The sequence below is a fragment of the Ursus americanus genome, chromosome 17 (genome assembly GCF_024610735.1).
Source record: "Ursus americanus isolate L20-20 chromosome 17, mUrsAme1.1.p, whole genome shotgun sequence".
In the NCBI taxonomy this organism is placed as follows: domain Eukaryota; kingdom Metazoa; phylum Chordata; class Mammalia; order Carnivora; family Ursidae; genus Ursus; species Ursus americanus.
In genome coordinates, this window is record NC_142143.1 from 50,300,221 (window position 1) to 50,320,986 (window position 20,766).

At 42.7% G+C, this 20,766-nt stretch overlaps 1 protein-coding gene across 2 annotated transcripts in view; it reads right to left on the reverse strand.

Annotated features, from left to right (window-relative positions):
• The window catches only part of SRGAP1 (SLIT-ROBO Rho GTPase activating protein 1), a 257,927-nt gene extending 247,578 nt beyond the window's left edge, over window positions 1-10,349 (reverse strand). The window contains exon 1 of one of the 2 annotated variants that reach the window (XM_045789676.2): window positions 9,473-10,349. In XM_045789676.2, coding sequence (XP_045645632.1) covers window positions 9,473-9,539 — 67 coding nt within the window. In that variant the 5' untranslated portion in view covers window positions 9,540-10,349. The remainder of the gene's footprint in view (window positions 1-9,472) is intronic. The other variant, XM_045789675.2, reaches the window with a different exon arrangement.
• Between the last annotated feature and the right edge of the window lie 10,417 nt (window positions 10,350-20,766).

The following is a 20,766-nucleotide window of genomic DNA, read 5'->3' on the forward strand; positions in this document are numbered from 1 at the left end:
GGGTTTTGTTTTGTTTTCTTTTTATATTAGGCTCCATGCCCAGGGTGGAACCCTACATGGGACTTGAACTCACGACTCTGAGACCAAGACCTGAGCTGAAATCAAGAACTGGATGCTCAACCAAATGAGCCACCTGGGCACCCCAATACAGGTTTAATTCTGGAATGCAAAGATGGTTTAATATTAGGAAACCTATAAGCATTACTCAACACATTAACATATTAGAGACTATTAACAGATACAAAAAGAAAAAAGATAACATTTAGCTACCTATTAATGATTAAAACCTCAAGTAGAAACGAAATACAAGACATTTTACTTAACTTGATGAAGAGTGTATATAATAAATTGAAAACAATCATCATCCTTTAAGGGAGGAGGAGCTTAAAACCATTCCTTTAAATCCAGAACAAGAAAAGAATGCCAAAGTCACCACTTTTATGAACTTTGTGTTCAATATTCTGCCTAGGGAAAAAATACAAGAAAAATAAATTAAAGCCTTAAAGTCTGGAAAGGGGGAAATAAAATTGTCTTGATTGGCAAGTAATTTTTTTTACCAAAAAAAAAAAAAGAGACATACTAATAGACCAGCAAAGTGGCTGGATATAAGACTAATATGTTAAAGTAAACTGCATTTTTGTATAACAGAAAACAATTAGAACACAATTTTAGAAGAGATCTTATGAACATTAATAATAAGAATTATAATATATCATGAAATAAATTTAACAAAAACATAGAAAATATAAAACTTTTCAGTAAGATATTTTATTTATTTATTTTAGAGAGAGAGCATGCAAGTAGGGGGAGGGGCACAGGAAAAGGAAGAGAGAGAATCTCAAGCAGACTCCATGCTGAGCATGGAGCCCAACATTGGGCTCCATCTCACAACCCAGAGATCATGACCTGAGCAGCAATCAAGAGTCAGACACTTAACCGACTGAGCCACCCAGGTGCCCCCACAGTAAGATGTTTTATTTTTTTATTTTTTTTTAAAGATTTTATTTGAGAAAGAGCGTGAGCACAAGAAGGGGGAAGGGGCAGAGAGAGAGAGAGAGAGAGAAGGAGAATCAGGCTCCCTGCTGAGCAGGGAGACTAACACAGAGCTTGATCCCAGGACCCAGGGATCACGACCTGAGCTGAAGGCAGACACTTAACTGACTGAGCCACCCAGGTGCCCCTTCAGTAAGATATTTTAAAAAGAACTAAGTAAATGGAGAAATATTCATATTCATGGGTAGGAAGAATTAATATTATATAGACGTTAAGTCTCTTCTAATTCATTTATAATGTCACACAGTTTCCATCAAAATGCCAGTGGGTTTCCCAGGGAAGAAAAAATTGATTCTAAAATGTATTTGGAGGGACACCTGGGTGGCTCAGTCTAGTCTGTTCAGCGTCTGACTCTTGGTTTCAGCTCAGGTAATAATCTCTGGGTCCTGGTTTTGAGCCCTGCGTCAGGTGCCATGTTCAACAGGGAGTATTCTTGAGGCTTCTCTCCCTCTCCTTCTGCCCCTTGCCTTGTATGTGCACTCGCTCTCTCTAAAATAAATTAATAAATCTTTAAAATGTATTTGGAAAAGAAAAGACCAAGATCACCAAGATAATTCTGGAAAAATAAGGGAGGAGGATTTGGCCTACTAGATATAAAGACTCATTATAAAGCTATAGTAATTAAAAGAATGTAATACTAGTGCAAGAACCTACAAATTAACCAATGAAACACAATAGTATCCAGAGATAAACTCATGCACATATGAAAAACCGTGATCAAGACAGAAGGAGCTGGTCGATCACTTTTTAAAAGAAGGGACTGGGAGGCACCTGGCTGGCTCAGTCAGTAGAGCATGCAACACTTGATCTCAGAGCCATGAGTTGAAGCCCCACATTACGCCTAGAGCTTACTTTAAAAAAATAAAATAAAATAAGGAACTATTTAGCAAATGAAGCTAAAAAAAAATTTTGGTCATCCAAATGAAAAGAACTAAAAATATATGCCTACTCACAGTATGAAAAATAAACTCTAGATGAACTGAAACCCTGTATGTCAAAAGCAAATTTTTAAAACATTCACAAAAGGATATAGACAGATATTCTTCTGACTTCAGAGTAGGAAAAGATTGCTTAAACACCAAACATAAGTTAATAATCGATACATCTGAAAAAATTAAACCACCTCTGTTTATCAAGAGATAGCTTTTACAATTGTGAAAGTACAAGCTACAAACAGGGAAAAGATATCTGCAATAGATATAACTGATAAGAGATGAACAATGAGAACACACTACAAAGAAAACTCACAAATCAATAAGACAAGCTAGCAGATAAATGAGCAAAGAAACGAATAATATTTTAGTGACAAAAAACACATAGCCAGTAAACATGTGAAAAGATGCTCTATCTTACCAGCAATCAAAGACACACAAACCAAAACAAAATACAATTTCACCCCAATAGATTGCCTCTCTAAAAAAGCCTGTCTTTATGCTAACTCCAGTCATCCACCAAAATCTTCCTCTCTTTCTGCCGTGGCCATAGAGTGGTAGCAGGAAACCGGACTGTTTAGGTAGACCATGTTTGCCAGACTCCCTTGCAGCACATGTGGCCGTGTGACTAAATCCTCACCAGTTAAATGAATGAAAATCGTCTGTATATGTCTGGCCTGGGTTTTAAAACACTGAGGCAGGTGCTGCTCCCCACCAGCTAGAACATAGACATACTTAAGACCCAATGTCAATCAAGCAGTTACCCAGGTGATGGCAGAGCAACAAGATGGAGAAGACTCAAATAATTTAACGAGGCAAAACAATTCTGGTGGTCCGCACTGCATACCTTCAGAATGTCATACGAGAGAAAAAGGAAAGAAGGGGGGAGGGGAAGAGGGGAAAAAGGAAGGAAAGAAAAAAGGAGAAATATCTATTTTTACATTATTGTGAGATTCCTGCATTAAACCAGGAAACTTACCAAGGTGTCCTGTGGTCCAAAAACACAGGAAGTACAACATACACCAAGAAGGAAAAATAACCAGAAATTCCTCCCACCATGCATTATAGCCCCCAGTGCACACATAAAGTCTGCTCATGTGAAGCAGCCAGAGCAATGACTGGCACAGCACGGACACTCACTCACTGTTAGCTGCTGATGCGATTGTTTTTAATTATTATTATTTCAACATCCTTTTATAGTCTTTTTTCCCCCAATTATTATAAAATATCTTTCCATGCCAAAACGTTCTTCAAAAACTACTGGTAATACCTGCATGACATTCCACGTATACAAGTTAGTTAACCACCCCCAGTGGAATTTAGTTAACCATTCCCCACTGTTGGACATTTAGACTGGTTTTACCTTTATGACATTCTGAAGAAGTTACACACTATTTGAATTCAATTTAATTTTGTGGTAAAGTCACGAGCCCTGCATGGGGTCCACACTGTGGGTATGGAGCCTGCTTGGAATTCTCTCCACCCCCGCCCCCCCCCGACTCGAGCGCTCTCAAAAATAAATAAATAAATCTTTTTTTTAAAAAGTACTTTCTGTTATATGTCAATTATACTTCAATAAAGCTGGGGGAAAAACAAAGTATCGCCTCATGAAGCAGAAGCAAATTCACAGTTATAAGTGAATTCTTCCTTTCCATACTGATTTTAAAATATATATATTTTTCTCAAGACCATGAAATTAAATCAGTGACTTGATCTGATGTCTTAAGAATCCTTTTTGTCACAAGTAAATAAAATCCACAGACTGGACTACAGTTTTCATTTTCCATACAACATCACTGAACAAAGGTAAAGAAAATTCAAAGCAAAAGTTGTAAGCAAACACACGGCAGCCTGGCCCAGGAAATATAATGCTTTTAGGGTCTGTTACCTGTACCTGGATTAAAAAATAATGACAATACAAAATCCACTGATGAGGAGCTGGGACTCTCTCTGGTTTGCCTATCACATTTCCCTTTGTATTTCTACCATGAAACCTCGCTCCTCTCCATTCCAAAAGTACACGGGACTTTATCAGGATGATTAAAGATTCACCCACTCTGGGATCTAGTCAGGTAGCAGCCTGGTGATTATGTCTTTGAATTTCAAATAGCTTATCTAAGTCAGAATGTAACGAGAAGCAGTTGAAATGTGCAGAAAACTAAAATTACACAGATAACAAGGGCTGATTTTTACTATTTATCACGTACCGAGCCTGTGATAAAGCTTTCCACAAATCACCTCACAGAAACCTTACAAAGACCAGAAAGTAAGTTCTATTATTATCCCCGTTTTACAGATGAAGAAATGGACTCTCAGAGATGACACCTGTGATCAGTGACAGGGCTGGATGGCTAACACCAAAACCTCTGCTCTTAAACACGATGTTCTGTTTTCTCCCATCTTGAAGTATCAACAGGAGCACATATATACATGCTGTCGACACACTACAAAGTAACTCGGGACCAACCGGTAAAAATACTTTTAAGTAACTAAAAATGTCTTCAAATAACTATCCCTAATCCCACCTTCTACCTTCAACAAGTTAAAACAAACATAGAGTGATAAGACATACAGCTTATTTCCTTTCCTTTTCCTTAATTCTTAACTGTCTGAGTTGAAGGGAAAATGGGTAGCATGAATGAAATAAGAAAAGGGTCTGGCCACGCTACAAAGCAGACTCTCAAACCAGAACCAGAGTTGCAAACGTGTGGTTCCCAAATTGGTCAACGCTTCCCGAGAGTCAGGAAGCAGCACAGGCTGCTAATGCTGCGATCTGTCACCCTGCAGTACATGCCAACCTTCACTGCACTTCAGAAGGATGCGTTGTCCTCAAAAACTTCTCCCGAACTATTCCTTAATATATTTTGAAGTTCATGAAACTAATCAGGGTTTCTGGGCAACATAAGAGGGCTTACTGCAGTCACTCCCATTAGTTTGACCAAAATTTCAAGCAAGTTACATTTGCATGTAGTCGCCATATATTTTTTTTTTTCTTGATCCTAAGGCAAGCATGTGAAGTCACTGCCTGCACATTGTAGGTTCTTGAAATGATCTTGGTGGAGAAAAAAAAAACCAAAAAACCACCCAACTTAGTTACAGTTAGTCAATTTAACTCCTCCTGTTAACAGACCAGAGGAGTTGCTGTTCTCTTCTAGGTCCAACTATGGTTCCTTCAATGCATGTAAAGTCTAAACAGTGAGGGTTGCCTGGGTGGCTCAGTCAGTTAAGCATCTGCCCTCAGCTCAGGTCATGGTCCCAGCGTCCCGGGATCGAATCCCACATTGGGCTCCCTGCTCAGCGGAGAGCCTACTTCATCCTCTCCCTCTGACCCTCCCCACTGCTCCTGCTCTCTCTCTCTCTAATAAATAAATAAAATCTTTAAAAAAAAAAAAGTCTAAACAGTGAATGTTCTATCTCCTGCTCTACTTTGTGAGGAATCTAAAGGTAAATCATTGTTCCTGAAAACAACTGACCTGGGTTCTAGCCCCAGGTAGGTTATAGTTAATTGCGTAACTCTATCATTATGCCTCCTCGCATCGCATAAATGAATGGGTTGGACAGGAAATGTTTAAAGTCCCTCCCAGCTATAAAGTTTTAATTCCTGATTTAAGGTGTTGTTGTTTTCCATCGCAGGTTACATGAAAGAGCATCAGTGGAGATACAGGTTCCATACTGGTGACAGCTGCACTTGTTTCTGTTGAAACCTACTGCATGACATGGGGTCATACCAAATTGAATTGGCATTTCCTCACGATCCGACTGCTACCAAAATGTACTATTTGTAGTTCAGGCAGCAGAGTGGTCGAAGAACAACAGATTTTCTTGGCACTTCCTGTACATATGGCATGTAGATGAGTATGAGATTATCCCTGGGAAAATACTGCAAATAATAGCTGTCAATTCCTAGCAACTAACAACATGCATTTTTAGAAACAAACACAACCTCTCAGTCCATGAGTTCCACCTCACAAAATGTGTCTTTGGATTCTTTCAGTTCCCATATGGGAACCAGTATTTTTCATATGTGTGCCACAATGCTTTTGCTGCAGAATTCAAAAATTGCATAGAATACTAAAATCCAGATAATCTCCAAACCTTCTGTTAGCCAGTTGTTACCATCTATTCCCCTGCTAAGCTTTTTGCCAGAGATGCTAATAAGCAACATAGTCAACTGGTTTGTGTTTCATACACTTCTCCAGACAGGCTGGCTTCTTCAGAGCCCCACAAACAAGAGATTAACTTCTCTAGATTCTAAATCTTTGGGAAGCTGACTAACATGCATGCGATAGTCTTTCTTCTCCTAGCTAACACACTCCTTTTAAATTACCACTTGAGGTCCTTTTGTCCCTGATGTAAACCTATCTATGCTCTGACAACTTGCATAATTCACAATTCTATCTCCTCTTACAATTTTGCGCTATACATTTCTGAACATGGTTTTATTATTTTTCTGTATTCCCTATTGCATTACATTTTAATTTTCTGAGAACTCAAATGATACATAGTGTTTGTGAATTTATTATAAAAAGAAGTGAAAGCAAAGATGATTTCCCCCACAACTGGGTAGCTGAAAGAAAATGCAAAAAGCTTGAAAATTTTACTAAGTGATGGACATGAACTGATACAACATCTTCAATCAGACTCAAAGATCCTTAGAACCGAGAGAATCCAAACTCTTCATCTGATAGGTAAGAAAACCAAAAGCCAAAGAGAAGCTAAGTGACTTACTCAACATGGTATATCTAACTAGATGTACTTACAGTTTTACACATAAAACTACACATTGTCACCTATGATGGTTATTTTCAAAGTTGAGAATAGCTCCATGAAGTCTGTTCCCAAAACATGTGCGGGCAGCCACAGTGGCAAAATCCCACACCTGGAGTCATTCCTTTAGATGAAACCATTATCTCAGAAATTCTGAAATTCGTGCAACTGATATTAGGGAAATGGGAGAGAAAAAGAAAGAACAATACTCTGGAGTATTGAGTTCTAAATAAAAAGGCTTAAAAAAAAGGCAAAGATAACCGAAATTGACTCTTGAAATCACCCATACCCTGAAGTCATCCAGAAATTCCAATGTATGTGGCTTTATTCACTGGGAACAGACCTATGTCTTCTCCTCTGAGTCCAGCCAGCCGGGTTTTCCTTCAGCAATCAAAGAGACCACATTTCTTTTGTTTATCAACAGATGAAATAGTTGGCTGGAATTAAAAGAAGTTTTTGTTCCAAAACCATATACCTTTAAACAGTGGACTAGCTCTCTGCTAGGGTAAGGTGCTCACCCTTACAGAGGGACTCAACAAATAAAACAGAAAACCAGAGTCCTGCATTTCACATCCTTACAAAGGAACCGACTCTCACTGCACGGGATGGCTTGGCCTCACGCACTGTGTCACCGTCATTTTTCTCCCACTCGTTTCTTGATTTTGCTTAGAAGTACAGGTGAATTGGTGCCATTGAAGGTGTGTATGGTCCAACTCCACTGTACTGCCCTACTCCCGTAATTGCATGTGGATATAATGATCTGGGTTAGAAACAGGATGGGTGGAAATACATAAAGTCTGGACACAGGTCCTGATGAGAAGGGCAGGTCAGGTTAGGAAAGAGTCATAAAGCAGCCTGAGGACTGTAAGTATGTGTAAATGAGGAAGGTTGAAGATAATGGAAAAGATCACTTTCTTTGGGACCAGAATTTGTTCCAAAAATAATCCTCACCATGTTCATAATTTTTTCTTGGATTGGTTTTGATAGACACATTTTAAACAATGCAACACATCCCATTTTATTGATTTTTTTTAATGTAGAGGGCCTTTATCTCAAGCAGATCAGTAGTCACGTAACAATAGAATTCACGCTCTGAAAGAAATTAATCATGAGACTATTCTTCATATAAGGACTTGATCATGGACAAATGACTTAAGAGCAGAAATAACTAAACCAATACTTGAAAGTGCATTCTGCCAGTCAGCGCTCTAGGCAGCAAGAAAGCCAGATTGCCATCCCCCAAAGATCTACCACAAAGAGCCATGTGGAAAACCTGCAGAAGGAATGGTGACTAGGAGTTCCACCTTAGAATGAAAGGTTTTAGGCTGTGTTGCACTCATTAAGAAGGATTCTGCTTATGAAAAAGTTTACCTGTCACTAAGGAAGTAATTACTTCTCTACTAAAATAACTTCCATGTCAATGTAACCAGTTCCTATTAATTACAAGCAGTCAAAAATCATTTCCTGAACAACACTGAGCTCAACTCCATTATCGATGCTAGCCTAAAGAAACATGAGTTCCTGGGCTTGCACACTACCTCCGTGGCCATGATGAGTTGGTCCAAATTCACCCTCGGGTGGCGGAGGGTCCCCCTCCAGGTCCTCTCACAGGACTCCAAGCATTTTCACAACTTGACCACACAAAAGAACACCCAGGCTGCCCCTGCCTTTCCCAAGGCAAGTAAAGAATGCCTCCCTCAGCAGCCCTTTTATAGACTGTATCTGAAAAAACACAGGTGTCTACATAGCAATTGTTATGAACTTTGTCTTGAATATTCCAAATAACAGCAGCAATCTCAACACTCCATCCATTGTCTCAATAGGGAAAACCACCCAGGAGAGACCACAGACGAAGAAAAACAAAAACAAAAAAACCCACACAAACACAACAGAGATACGTGTACATTAAACACTTCAACAGGAACACAAAATACTTGTACTAGAGAGAAAATATATTTTTTAAACCACAAGGCACATTAAATAAAAATGCTTAACCTTAATTAGGTTCCTTCCTTAGTTGACAACGTAAATGGATTGAAACTACTACTTAAATATTCAAACCATTTTACATGCAAGTAGCTTCCTGCAAATGATAAAGCAATATTCCCGTGTGAGTGTGAAAGATGGCAATGAATTCTGGCCCATTATAAAGGAGGAGTCAGATTCCACTAGTCCCTGCTTGGTTTAACTGCCAGGCTTTTAGGGAGCTGTTTTATAAAAGGCGGACTCACCCTAATAAATAGTGAATAGTGTAAATGTCTAAAATCGTCTGCACTCAATGAAGCTCTAGACCATTTAGTGTCCAGACTTCAGAAAAATGACTTCTTAAAAAAATATATGTATGTTGTGACAAAGATATCAGTTAAAAAGAATAATGAGGAGGAGGAAGAGGATAACTGGGTAGGAACCACTAGCGGCTGCCTGCCTCCCATGTAAGTTGCCCGGCTGAAGGTGGTTAAGTTTAACGCCAGTTCTCGCTCTAGTGGAGGTGCGCTCTGGCAGTCGGGGAGAGCCGCCTGGTTTGCAGCTCCCTGTGGGCTTGACGGGACCAGGACTGGGACGGGGATTGGCTTGTACGCACCCCGGGGTGGCTCAACCAGAAGCTCTGGCTGTCCCTCACCGCCTGCCTCCAACGCAGACACCAAGTTAGAAATGCAACTCCTCGAGCACAATGACAAGAAGGCACACAAAAGGAGCAAGGCAGCCGCTCCCACCCTTACCTTTGACTTGACTTTCATACTCGGCTATGATCTCTTTGTCCTTTTTGAATCTGCTCGGAGTGGACATTATCCAGCTGTTCTGGGTTTGCTTTCAATGGGCAAGTTCGGTTAGGCTGTCACAAACCGGTCTCCTTGGAGAGGCAGAGAGTTGTACTCCCACACACCGGGAACCCAGAGGCAGCACCGACAGGAGGTAAAGGAGGAGGAAGAAGAGGCGGCGGAAAAAAGAAGCGAGCCGAGGACTAGATCAACCCGGGCGCTGGCACCATAGTCTCTCCGGTTCGAGCTGCCGTCGGTGATCCGGCGGGGAGCCGGGCTCGGGGCCGGGGAGGCCCGGCGCGCAGGCAAACTCCGGCGGGCGAGCGAGCGGCGGGGGGCGTCTCCCTGCCCACCCCACCCGGAGCCGGCCACTTCCTCTACGGCCGCTGGGCGGACGCGGGGCTCGCGCCGGCGCTCCGCACCATTGTTAGAAACCCGCACCGGGCGCTCGGGGCAGGGCCGGCCGTGGAGGGCGGGCGCCGCGACTCTCCCTTCCTGCTTCAGCCGCCGGCTCCGGCGCTCGGGGGTCCCACCCGGGCCGGGATGCTGCTGCCGCGGCCACCGCTCCCCCGTGGGCAAAGGCGGCTGCTAGCGCCCGGGCAGGCGAAAAGGAACGTAATCCTGGAGCGAGTGCCCGCTGCCGGCCGGGAGGGCGGCCGCTGCTCCGTTCCAACGCGTCCTGGGCGCAGCCCCGGCGGAGTTTAGGTCTCGACAGCCGGCGCCGCGAGGGGCCTCTGCCTCCTTGGCCACGGGGCGCCGAAGCTACCTCTTTCTCCTCGTCCCGCTTTCCGCTGCTGCCCCCAGGAGGCCGCCGCTGCCCTGCACACTCGCACGCGCACCGGGAGGAGCCGCGCCCCCGGCGGCCGCAAAGTTGCCGGCGCGCACACTGCCCGCGGCTCCCCGCGCCCAGAGAGCGAGCTGTGGGCGGCGGAGGCCAAAGCGGCCACACCGGCCGCTCGAGACTCGGCGAAGAGGAGCAGGGCTCGCGGGAGGGGCGGCGCCGCGCCGTGCCCTTCGCCCTCGCCCCCGCCCCGCTCGGTGAGGAAACGCCGGCTGGTCCGAGAAGATGGATGCCTCTCGCGGCCACACGCGGCCCCGCCCCGCGCGCCGAGCCCGGGCGGCCGTGGGCGACGCCCCCCGCGCCTCCCCCGGCTGTGGCTGGGCTCTGCTCGGCCGGCCGGGCGGACCGCGGCCCCGGCAGCTGGAGAACCCCTTCCCGACCCAGGCCGTCTTGGGCCGAGGGAGGGGGTCCTGGAGGGGCTTTTTCTAGAATCCGTCGGAGAAATCCAGAGTTGGAGCGCTCCACGACGGGAAGGGATGGGAGTCCAAGATGTTGGACCCCAGGAGGAGAATTGGAGGCTAACTGAATTGTGCACGAGTTGGCTGCTAAAAAAAGTCAAAGGAGGGTGAAGCTCCTCAGTCGAGATGGAGAAAAATACCCATCTTGAACCAAAGATTCTCCCCATCCTAGAAGTAGCCCCGGGAGCTAGGGTTGTAGGAAAGGCGTGGTCACCAGCCTTGTCACAGACGCAAGTACCACTTGGGACCTTTCCTGTCTCCTTACGGATCACTTCTGACATAATGTGGGCCTGGTTTATCAAAGCGATTGTTCAGAGGCGTGTCCAGTATACAAATCTTTTCCCTGCAGGATCTAAACAGAGTAGGGATTTCTAGACTTTGAGCATTCATTCATGTATCCAGTGATAAACTTTCACGTTCTTACTGTGGGCAAAACACCAAGCTAAGAGCTAGGACTCCGAGATCAGGTTCCTGGTCCCCGCCTTAAAGGACCTCAAGGTTTATTGCATAAATAAGTAAAGTACAATAATGTTGTAAGAAAGAAATACTCCCAGCTTTGGGGGCCCTGAAGGGGGAAAATGACTGCAAGAGTTTTTGGGAGAAGTGGTATTTAAACTGGATTTGAAGGATGACTAGTAAGCAGTTTGCCACCTCAGAGAGGAAAGGGGTTGGGTTCCAGGAGGAAAAAGGAACATCATACTTTGGGGCAATTGGAAATAGAGTTACAAGATGTCCTCCACTAAAATACCAGATCACCTCATAGGAGGTGAAAAACATTTTGAAAGTTTAAATATATATTTATGTTTCAACTGGTAGTGTGTGCACGTTGTTTTTAATTGCACAGCTTTTACATTTTAATAAAAAAAAGATTTAGGGGCGCCTGGCTGGCTCAGTCATTGAGCATGCAACTCTTGATCTCGGGTTGTAGGTTCAAGCCCCAAGCTGGGTGTAGAGATTACTAAAAAAAAAAAAAAATTAAAAATCTTTAAAAAATTAATTTTTTTCCATTTTGCCACACAAGAGGTTAACTATGGAACTCTCGACTGCCCTAATTTCATGCGGAACTGTCTTATGTAACAATGTTGGGTGAAGAGCCAGAATACCTAAAGCAGAGAGGCTGGGGAGGAAGGTCAGGGCCAACTGGGAGAGGCCTCCTGTACTGAGCTCTCGGACACAGTTATACAGACAACACGGAACCTTTTAAGTAGAGAAGTGTCATAATCACATGTATGTTTTATAAAGATAACTGTTGTCAGTGTGGAAGGATGGGTTGGGTGTGGGGAGAGAGAGAGAGAGAGACCAGAGATAAGCAGCTTACTTTGGTGATGATTGCAGTCAAATAGAAATGTGATTCATATCGCCCATCCATGGTGCTATTGGGATTTATTTTATATTTGCACTTGGGAAGTCCAACTTGGCAGCAGAAAGTGCAGCCCCTAAAAATGCATTGTTGGCTGAAGCTAAAACCTGTACTACTGTGGTAGGCACAAGCCCCCAAAGATAGAGCATCTAGAAGTGAATCCTAGCTCTGCAGTTTCCTGAGTGGGCTGATAAAAATTATGGCGCCTCTCCAGGCCTCACTTTCCTCATCTGTGCAATGGGTTAATGCCTAGCTCCTGGAGATGTGATAAGCACTTAACTGAGGTAGTCCTTTCAAGTGCTTACAGGAACATCAGACCATTGTACATACCCAGAGAATGTTAGTTATCTTTGCGATTATCTCAGTTTTAATCTGCTTAGAAAGAAAGCTATTTAAAAATCAGAGACGGGGGCAGGGCACCTGGCTAGCTCAGTCAGAAGAGTCTATAATTCTTGATATCGGGGAGGTGAGTTCAAGCCCCATATTAGGTGTAGAGATAAATAAATAAAACTTCTTAAAAAGATTTAAAAAATAAAAATCAGAGGCTGTATCTTAAACATCTTTGATTTCATCATGTTCAATAAAGCATCAATAAATGTTTTTGAATGTTAATTTCTTAATATTAGTAAATCACCATCTTACTGTAGTTAGAAATTGGATTCCATTCACTAAACAAAGCATTTTGCATACATTCTTACAAGAACCCTACAAAGGCGGATACCATTGTCCTCATTTTACAGATGAGAAACTAGAAAGCCCAGTAAATGCATAAAGACCTGGCTGGGCCAGCATTCCAGCCCAGATCAGCTTGCCTCCAAAGTGGGTTTTCCCAGTTTTCTACTCTGATTTCTGTAAATTTCTGGTTCTTTAAGCTTGTGAGGCAGGTTCACGCACAGTGAAATGTGTATGACTGATTCCTGGTTTTCCTTCCATGGATCTCTTCTGATCCAGCCATGCAGTGTGATTAACAAGTCAGTTGATTTTTTTCATAGTTTTCTCTTTTTCAGGTGCTCCTTATCTTTCCCATAATTAGGAGCCCACTTTGCTTCACAGAGCTGGATATGGAGAATGCCTATGACTTGACTTCCAGAAAGCCAGAGTGAGCCGAGTTTGGGGGCAGGCAACTGTGACTCTAATTCTGTGCCTTTTTTGCTCCACCTTGTGGTAGCTGTTTTCTTAGCTGTACAAGAGGGATGGTCCCTTAAAGCTCACCCCTCCCTGCCACACTCCTACTCTAGGGGGCCCACGAGGAGAAATTTAGAGTGCCTGATAATAGGATCCCTACTATATATTCATCCACCCTGTTATCTAGTATTTGCCTTTCAGAACCACCCCAAATTTCCAGAAGTACTAGTTAATCTACCATGTGACCCTATGTCCTGGGAGTAGTTAGGAACATACATCGGGGGCCTTGCAGCCACAAAATAAACCATGCACCTTACTACAGTACCACTTTGGCCCAATCCTCGATAACTTAAGTCATTTTAAAAGTTAAATACAAACTCACTAAAGAGCCAAATTCACACAATTATTTTAGATATAGTTTCAATGTCTAAAAGTAGCTTCATGTCTGAAGTAGGATATTCAGCTACTCCCCTTCCTGTAAGGGATAACTTCTCCTCTGCCTGTTGGGATGGAAAAGTGGGTGAAGCCCTGCCAATATCCTAGGTTTTATTCTCAGATCCAGCCAGAGAATGAGAACAGCAACTGTTGTGCGTGCACATCTTATGTTGTCTTGACTCTGTGACCCCTTGGCTTCTCCAATTGCTTATAGTCGTGCTTTAAGTGAATTGCATTTTGGTCTCATGTCCTGGGGCAGTGTTTTATAAAGAATCATCTTACCATTGGTCACCTTCACCAGAATCACCTTGGGAGTCTATTTAGAATTCAAACATTGTGTACCAAAAGCCACCTTTCTCAACTGCAATATGCATACAAATCACCTGAGAATCTTGGTAAACTAAGGTCCTGATGCCTTCAGGACTGAGGCTTGAGACTGTGCATTTCTAATAAGCCCCTAAACCATGCCAATAACGTGGTCATAGAGACCACACCTTGAGGAGCAAAGACTCATAGGGTCCAAATTTCGGGTGAGGGAGAAGTTCCCCAGGTGATTCTCATGCCTGAGAATCTTTGCCCAAGGGTAAGAGATACTGAAAGAATATCCTGACAAAACACTAGCTACATTTACTTAAGTGACATTGATGACATGGTCAAGATTTTAATTTTTTTTTTCATTTTAGTATATCTCCAAGAAAGTAGACTGTTTTCTCCTCCAAGATAATAAAACTTTTGCTGTAATTTTTTCGTCCGTAAAATCAGGATAATAATTACCTTCATAGGTTTGTGGTAGGGAATAAATAAATGCAAAGTGTACATACAGCAGTTAGCACCAAGCCAGGCACATAAGTGATAAATAAATGTTGGTTGTTCTGGTCATCATCCTCATTATTTGGTATGAAAAGCTTGCTTCCAAGTTCTTTGCAAAACCATTCCAGTTATGGAGAACCTTTTGGTGCGTTTGTGTGTGCCTATGTATCTTCTTGTTTAAACCTCCTGTGTTAATTGAGAATTTCTTGGGTTTTGATGGGATTGTCTTGTAATTTATTAGTTTACTGTGTGTCTACATTTCCTAGACACCACCTCAAATCTTTTACAAAATGATCTCTATAGTCTCTTCCACTCTAATCGACAAATATTTTTTGAGTATCTATTCAATTGCACAATATGACATTGCTGTTCTTTGACCCTTTTTGACATAAAAGATGGCAAAGCTATATGATGTAATGTATTACTTTGAGCTCCACACTCTGCAATTGGCGTAAACAAAAGCTGACATTAAAAAACCCACTTCCAAATATCCAAGTAAAAGCTCAATTAAATCCTACCCAAATCTAGGGAACTCTCATTCATTTGTAGGTTGAATGAGTCCAGTACGGTTTTCCAGGTAGTCAATCAAGAAATACTAATCATTGTTTTAAAGGAAACTTGGCCCATAATTTAACAACAGCTTGTGGAAATGGACCGTATAAACAGCCATTTTCCCTTTTCTGGCAACACAGTAGTAAAGACAAGCTGTCAAAAGATCTTGCCAATTTCATTCTAATGCACTTTCCCTGATAGGGAAGCGGGTAGAATGTAACAAGAAAGGTGAGTTTGGATGAGGCCCCTGGAGCATCAATGCAAAGGATCCTAAAAAGAGACAGCAGGAGAGAAAGGACAGAAGAGAAAGAGATAAAGAAATGAAAGGTCACAGGGAGAGAAAAAGCAAAAGAGAACAATAAAATGCATGAGTCTTCTAAAATGTTCAGTTGTATAATTTAGTTCCTCTCCGCCAAAAACTCTCATCTCTGATTTCCAAAAAAAAAAAAAAAAAAAACCAAAAAAAAAAAAAAAAAAAAACCTCTTTAAAGCTAAAATAAATGAGGGCTTTTAAGTACCTTTAATTTTCTTTGAATAAAACTGCTTTGGAAAGATTTTAATCATCTGCTCAAAATCACCTGTTTCCATTTTGCACAAATTGTTATTAAAATAGAATTTGCTCTGTGTAATCTCATATTTATAACTTCCAAACACCCACACATAACAGTCCTCTCATTGGAGTGACTATCTGCTGCTTGGAAATTCTACTACAACTTCCCATGTGGTTGCTGCACAGTATGAGCGGAGTATGAATGTTCCATGAGCCCATCCTGATGAAAGTATGAAATCCCACCACTTATAACTAAAGAATGGTATCATTACTCAGAGAAAAACAGCCAAAGTGAGACAAGAAATGGCTGCAATTTAGTTATCAGAATCAGAGATGGATTCATATGTAGAGCAAACCCTAACAAAAAGATTTATTCTACCAAGAAGTGCGTGTGTCTCTAAAGCTTGTATTTTAGGAAATGAATAACAGACTCCACCCCTTCTTGCCATTATACTTTGGCGGCAGACATTTCAAGGCTGCCTAATTTTGTTAGCTCTTTTACAGAGAAACCAGTCTATATAAATGCTCCTCGGAGTGTACCAAAGAAGCCAAAGGTTGGTAAATGGAATCCTATTTAAATATAATGGAGGAGTGCCTGGGTGTCTCAGTCGGTTAAGCAACTGCCTTTGGCTCAGGTCATGATCTTGGGGTCCTGGGATCGAGCCCCGCGCCCGTCCGCTAGGCCTTCTCCCTCTGCCCTTCCTCCTGCTCATGCTCTCTCTCCCTCTCTCAAATAAATGAATCAATATAATGGAGAAACTGGCACTCAAAAGAATCTCAAGGTATAGTCTTTTGTAAAACAAAGACGATTTTTGAAAAAGTAGTATGAGGCTCACAGGCAGTGGGGCACTCGGGCTATATGCCATCTGAGGAGAAGAAGGTGGGGGTCTGGGACCTCAAAGGGGAAAAAAAGACAATCCACAGGAAGATAAAAAAGAGTAAACCCCTGGTAAACAAATGTTTGCTGGGCCCTACACAAACAATGGGACACAGAGAGGAATTTCAACAAACAGATTTTGCTAAATTCCTCCGTGGCTACCACACCTAGTTCATATTATACTGTAGTTATCTATGGTGATAACTCCCTTCCTGGAGCAGGTCCTGTGCCTAAATTGTTTTAGGCAGATAGGGGAAAGAACAAAGTTTCTTCCTGAGCTTTCTGTTTCTTAACAATAATCCACCTTAAATAACCCGCAAGCCAAAGACAAATATTTTAGGGTGACAGATTTTGCCTCTCTACACTCCCCACTCATGGCGCCCTAGCATCTCGTGCTTCCTTGGGCCATAGCACTTGCTCTCCTATGTTTTCCTGTATTTATTTGTCTGACCCCACCTCTCAGTGTGAGTCCCCAGAGCATACTCGAACACTGCTCCTGACGTAAAGTAGACACTCCATGAATGTCTGTTGAGAGACATGAATGGATGATGACATCCTTTGACAAGCTGCACAATCTGGAAATTGTATTGCCTTTCAGAGGGAATTCCTTGTATTTGAGAATCTTGCTTAGTTAATTTTGATGAGGTGAAATTATCAAAGTAAGAATGATGAACGAAAGTAAAAGACAAAGAGCTCTGACACTTAGCAGAAAAGGAAGATTACCTTTGTGCTGAGCCACCTTGGCGGAAGTGTCTGAGACTAAGATCTGTTCAGTTTAAAGCAGCTGAGGTGTATTTGAAGGAGCCCTGGGTTTAGAGGCAGAAACCTAGGCTTGGCTTCCAGTTCTGTGACTTTCCCTCTTTGACTGTTGTTTTCTTGCCCAGGAAATGGGGAAGGAATATGTGACTTCACAGCTGTCGGGAGAGGGAGAATGTATTTGAAATGGCGTCATAAACTTCAGAGCTCTGTACAAAGTGTGATCAGTGAGGGCAGCCTGGGAGAGCCTGACTGAATCAGACAGGGACTCCCGCCGGGCCAGACAGTGGGAGCATCTCCTGTGAGGGTACCGAATGGGGCAGCGCACCCTTCAGCCTTCTGCCCGAGCTCGGCATGCACTCACCAAATGTCGACTAGAATTGCTGATTTCCTGAAAGTTGCAGTCAAGTTGCACAAACCCAGGGCAGGCTATCTAAGGCTATCTAGGTGGAAATGGGGTTTCCAGATCCATCTGTTTACCCACTATGGGCACAGCCATAAGCTGTGGAGTACTGACAGAGAACACAGTGGGGTACAAGGAGGCAGGGCAGGTAACTGCCCCAGTGGTATGACTGGAGGGCTCCCTGAGAAGCTCTTTGCCAAAAAAGCCCCCCTTATTGATCTTTCCTTGGTGCTTGGGATTCCTACATTACTCAATCTCTTTGATGGGGCCTGGCATCCCCCCACAAGGATCTGTGGGGTTTTTACCCAGAATAATAATAATTATAACAATAACAGGTGGGGGGTATGCCTGGCTGGCTCAGTCAGTGGAGCGCTGGGCTCTTGATCTCAGGGTTGTGGGTTCGAGCCCCACATATGGTATAGTGATTACTTAAAAATAAAATCTTTAAATAATGATAATGATGATAATAATAATAAGGAACACTCCTTTAGATGTGTGAGGGTGCAGCTCCAAGAACTTTGCAGCATTAACTAATTTAATCCTCATCACAGTCCTGTGAGTTTGGTGCTCTCATTATCATCCCCCTTTTATAATGGGGATATTAAGACACAGAGGGTGACAATTCTTTCTCACGGATGTAGAGCTAGAAAGTAGCAAAGCTGGAATCAGAACCAAGGCAGTCCAGCTCCAGAGTCTAATACTTAACCCCTATGCTGTTGACTATACATTTGTGGCAATGGAACAGAATATGCAGAACTTTGCTAATTCCCTATTAACAACTGGTCTGTATCTCTCCCTTTTTTATTTAAGAAATTGTGTTGGGGCACCCAGCTGGTTCAGTCAGAAGAGCATGCAATTCTTGATCTCGGGGTCATGAGTTTGAGCCCAATGTTGGGTGTACAGATTACTTAAATAAATAAACTTAAAAAAAAAAAGATACTGTGTTTACTGGCTTTTGAACGTCACTATTATAGAATAAGGGGAAATAACCCCTCTGGTCAATGCTCCCTGTAAGATCAGGGAATTGTTATAGATATCACTATTTAGCCCACAGTCTCTGAAGAAAGCAAAAAAGAGGCCAGAACTTTTCCTAGCCCCTTCCCACAAAAAACCACTTTGCTTTCTTCTGAGTGAACACCCACTTGTGCATACCGTGGCTCAGGGGCAGATGGAGGAGAGCCCCTCTCTCCTCTGCCCCCAAAGACCGTGCTATCGGAGCCATCCTGGACCAGCTGGACCATGGCAGGCAGAGAGCAGGAGAGGATCAGGTAGTAAGTACCAGGGGTCTTGGTGCTCTTAGTTCAAGAAATAAAGGGAAGCTGAACCCTTTCAGCTAGTACCTGCCTTTTTGTGTCCCTTAATTTCTATCTAATTATAATTGAAAAAAAAATAAAAATAACGTCTAGATTTGTGTGGGAAGCCACCCCTAAATCTGGCAGATTCTGAAATACGTGGCCCCTGTATTAGTTAGGGTTCTCCAGAGAAACAGTAACAATAGGGCATAAATACAGAAAAAGATGTATTATGAGGGAAAGGCTCATGCAATTATGGAGGCTAAGTCCCACAACTTGCTATGTGCAAGCTGGAGACCCATGACAGCCAGTGGTGAAGGTTCAGTCCAAACCCAAAGGTCTGAGAACCAGAGCCCTGATGTCTGAGGACAGGAGAAGATGGATGTCCCAGTTCAAGCAGAGAGAGCAAACTTACCGTTCAGGACAGAACAGATCTGGACTGCAGCTCTTTGCCTGTGAGAGTAGCTGTGGGTGGACTCTTGGCTTGGTGGGTGCTGGGTGGTGACAGTAGGACTAGAGCCCTGTGGAGAAGACACGTACTCACTACCAGGGAAGCCTGCTGCCAGTTTCTCTTCCCGCAAGGACGTATGTGGGCCTGCTCAGAAGTCATCTGTCTAATATTAATCACATTTAATGAGCGAATGAACAAGAAACTCTTTGTAAAGTTGTCATTGTTATCATTAACATTCAATTAGGCTTAGAATATATCAAATCACAACAACATAAAGGGGAGGTTCAAGGATATATATATAAACACAATTGGAAATTAGATTTAGACAGACTTTAAATTTTGTTCTTTCACTCTCATGCATAATTTTTTTTTTTAAATGCGGCCTTAGCAGGGCATCTGGCTGGCTCAGTTGGGAGAGTGCGTGACTCTTTTTTTTTTTAAAGATTTTATTTATTTATTTGCCAGAGTTGAAAGAGAGAGAGCAAGCACAAGTAGGGGGAACGGCAGGCAGAGGGAGAAGCAGACTCCCCGCTGAGCAAGGAGCCCAATGCAGGACTCAATCCCAGGACCCTGGGATCATGAGATGAGCCAAAGGCAGACGCTTAACCAGCTGAGCCACCCAGGCGCCCCGGAGCGTGTTACTCTTGATCTCAGGGTTGTGGGTTCAAGCCCCACGTTGGGTATAAAGATTACTTAAAAACAAAATCATTTAAAAATAAATAAATAAATAAATAAATAAATAAATAAATAAATAAAATGTGGGCTTAGAATGACAGTGCACACTTAAGAATCTTGTATTACAGACAGAGGAAGTGTGGTCTGATAGCAGAGGACTTGCTGACAATTTACCTTAGCTGTTGAAGGGGAGGGGAAAAAATCCTTTCCTTCCACCCCTTTAGTTTCTTAGCTGGAGCTCTGTACCAAAAGACAGATTAGTAAGAGAAAAGCCTACAAATCTACTTAAAGTAAACTTTGTGTGACATGGAAGTCTTCATAAGGAAAATAAGACCTGCGCATTTTTTCAAAAAGATTTATTTATTTATTTTAGAGAAAGCGCAAGAGAGTGGGGGGAGGGGCAGAGCAGACTCCCCACCCAGCGTGGAGCCCAAAGTGGGCTTTGGCCGGGATCCATCTCACAACCTGAGATCACGACCTGAGCCGAAATCAAGAGTCAGACACTCAACCATTTATTTATTTAGTAGATATTTATGGAGATTTTACTATGTCTCAGGAGCTATATTAAATGTTGGGGCATATGTAGATGAATAAAACAGATACAGTCCTTGCCTTCAAGGAGCTTATAATCCAATGCAAGAGATAGACAATATATGAGCAAAGAAGCAAA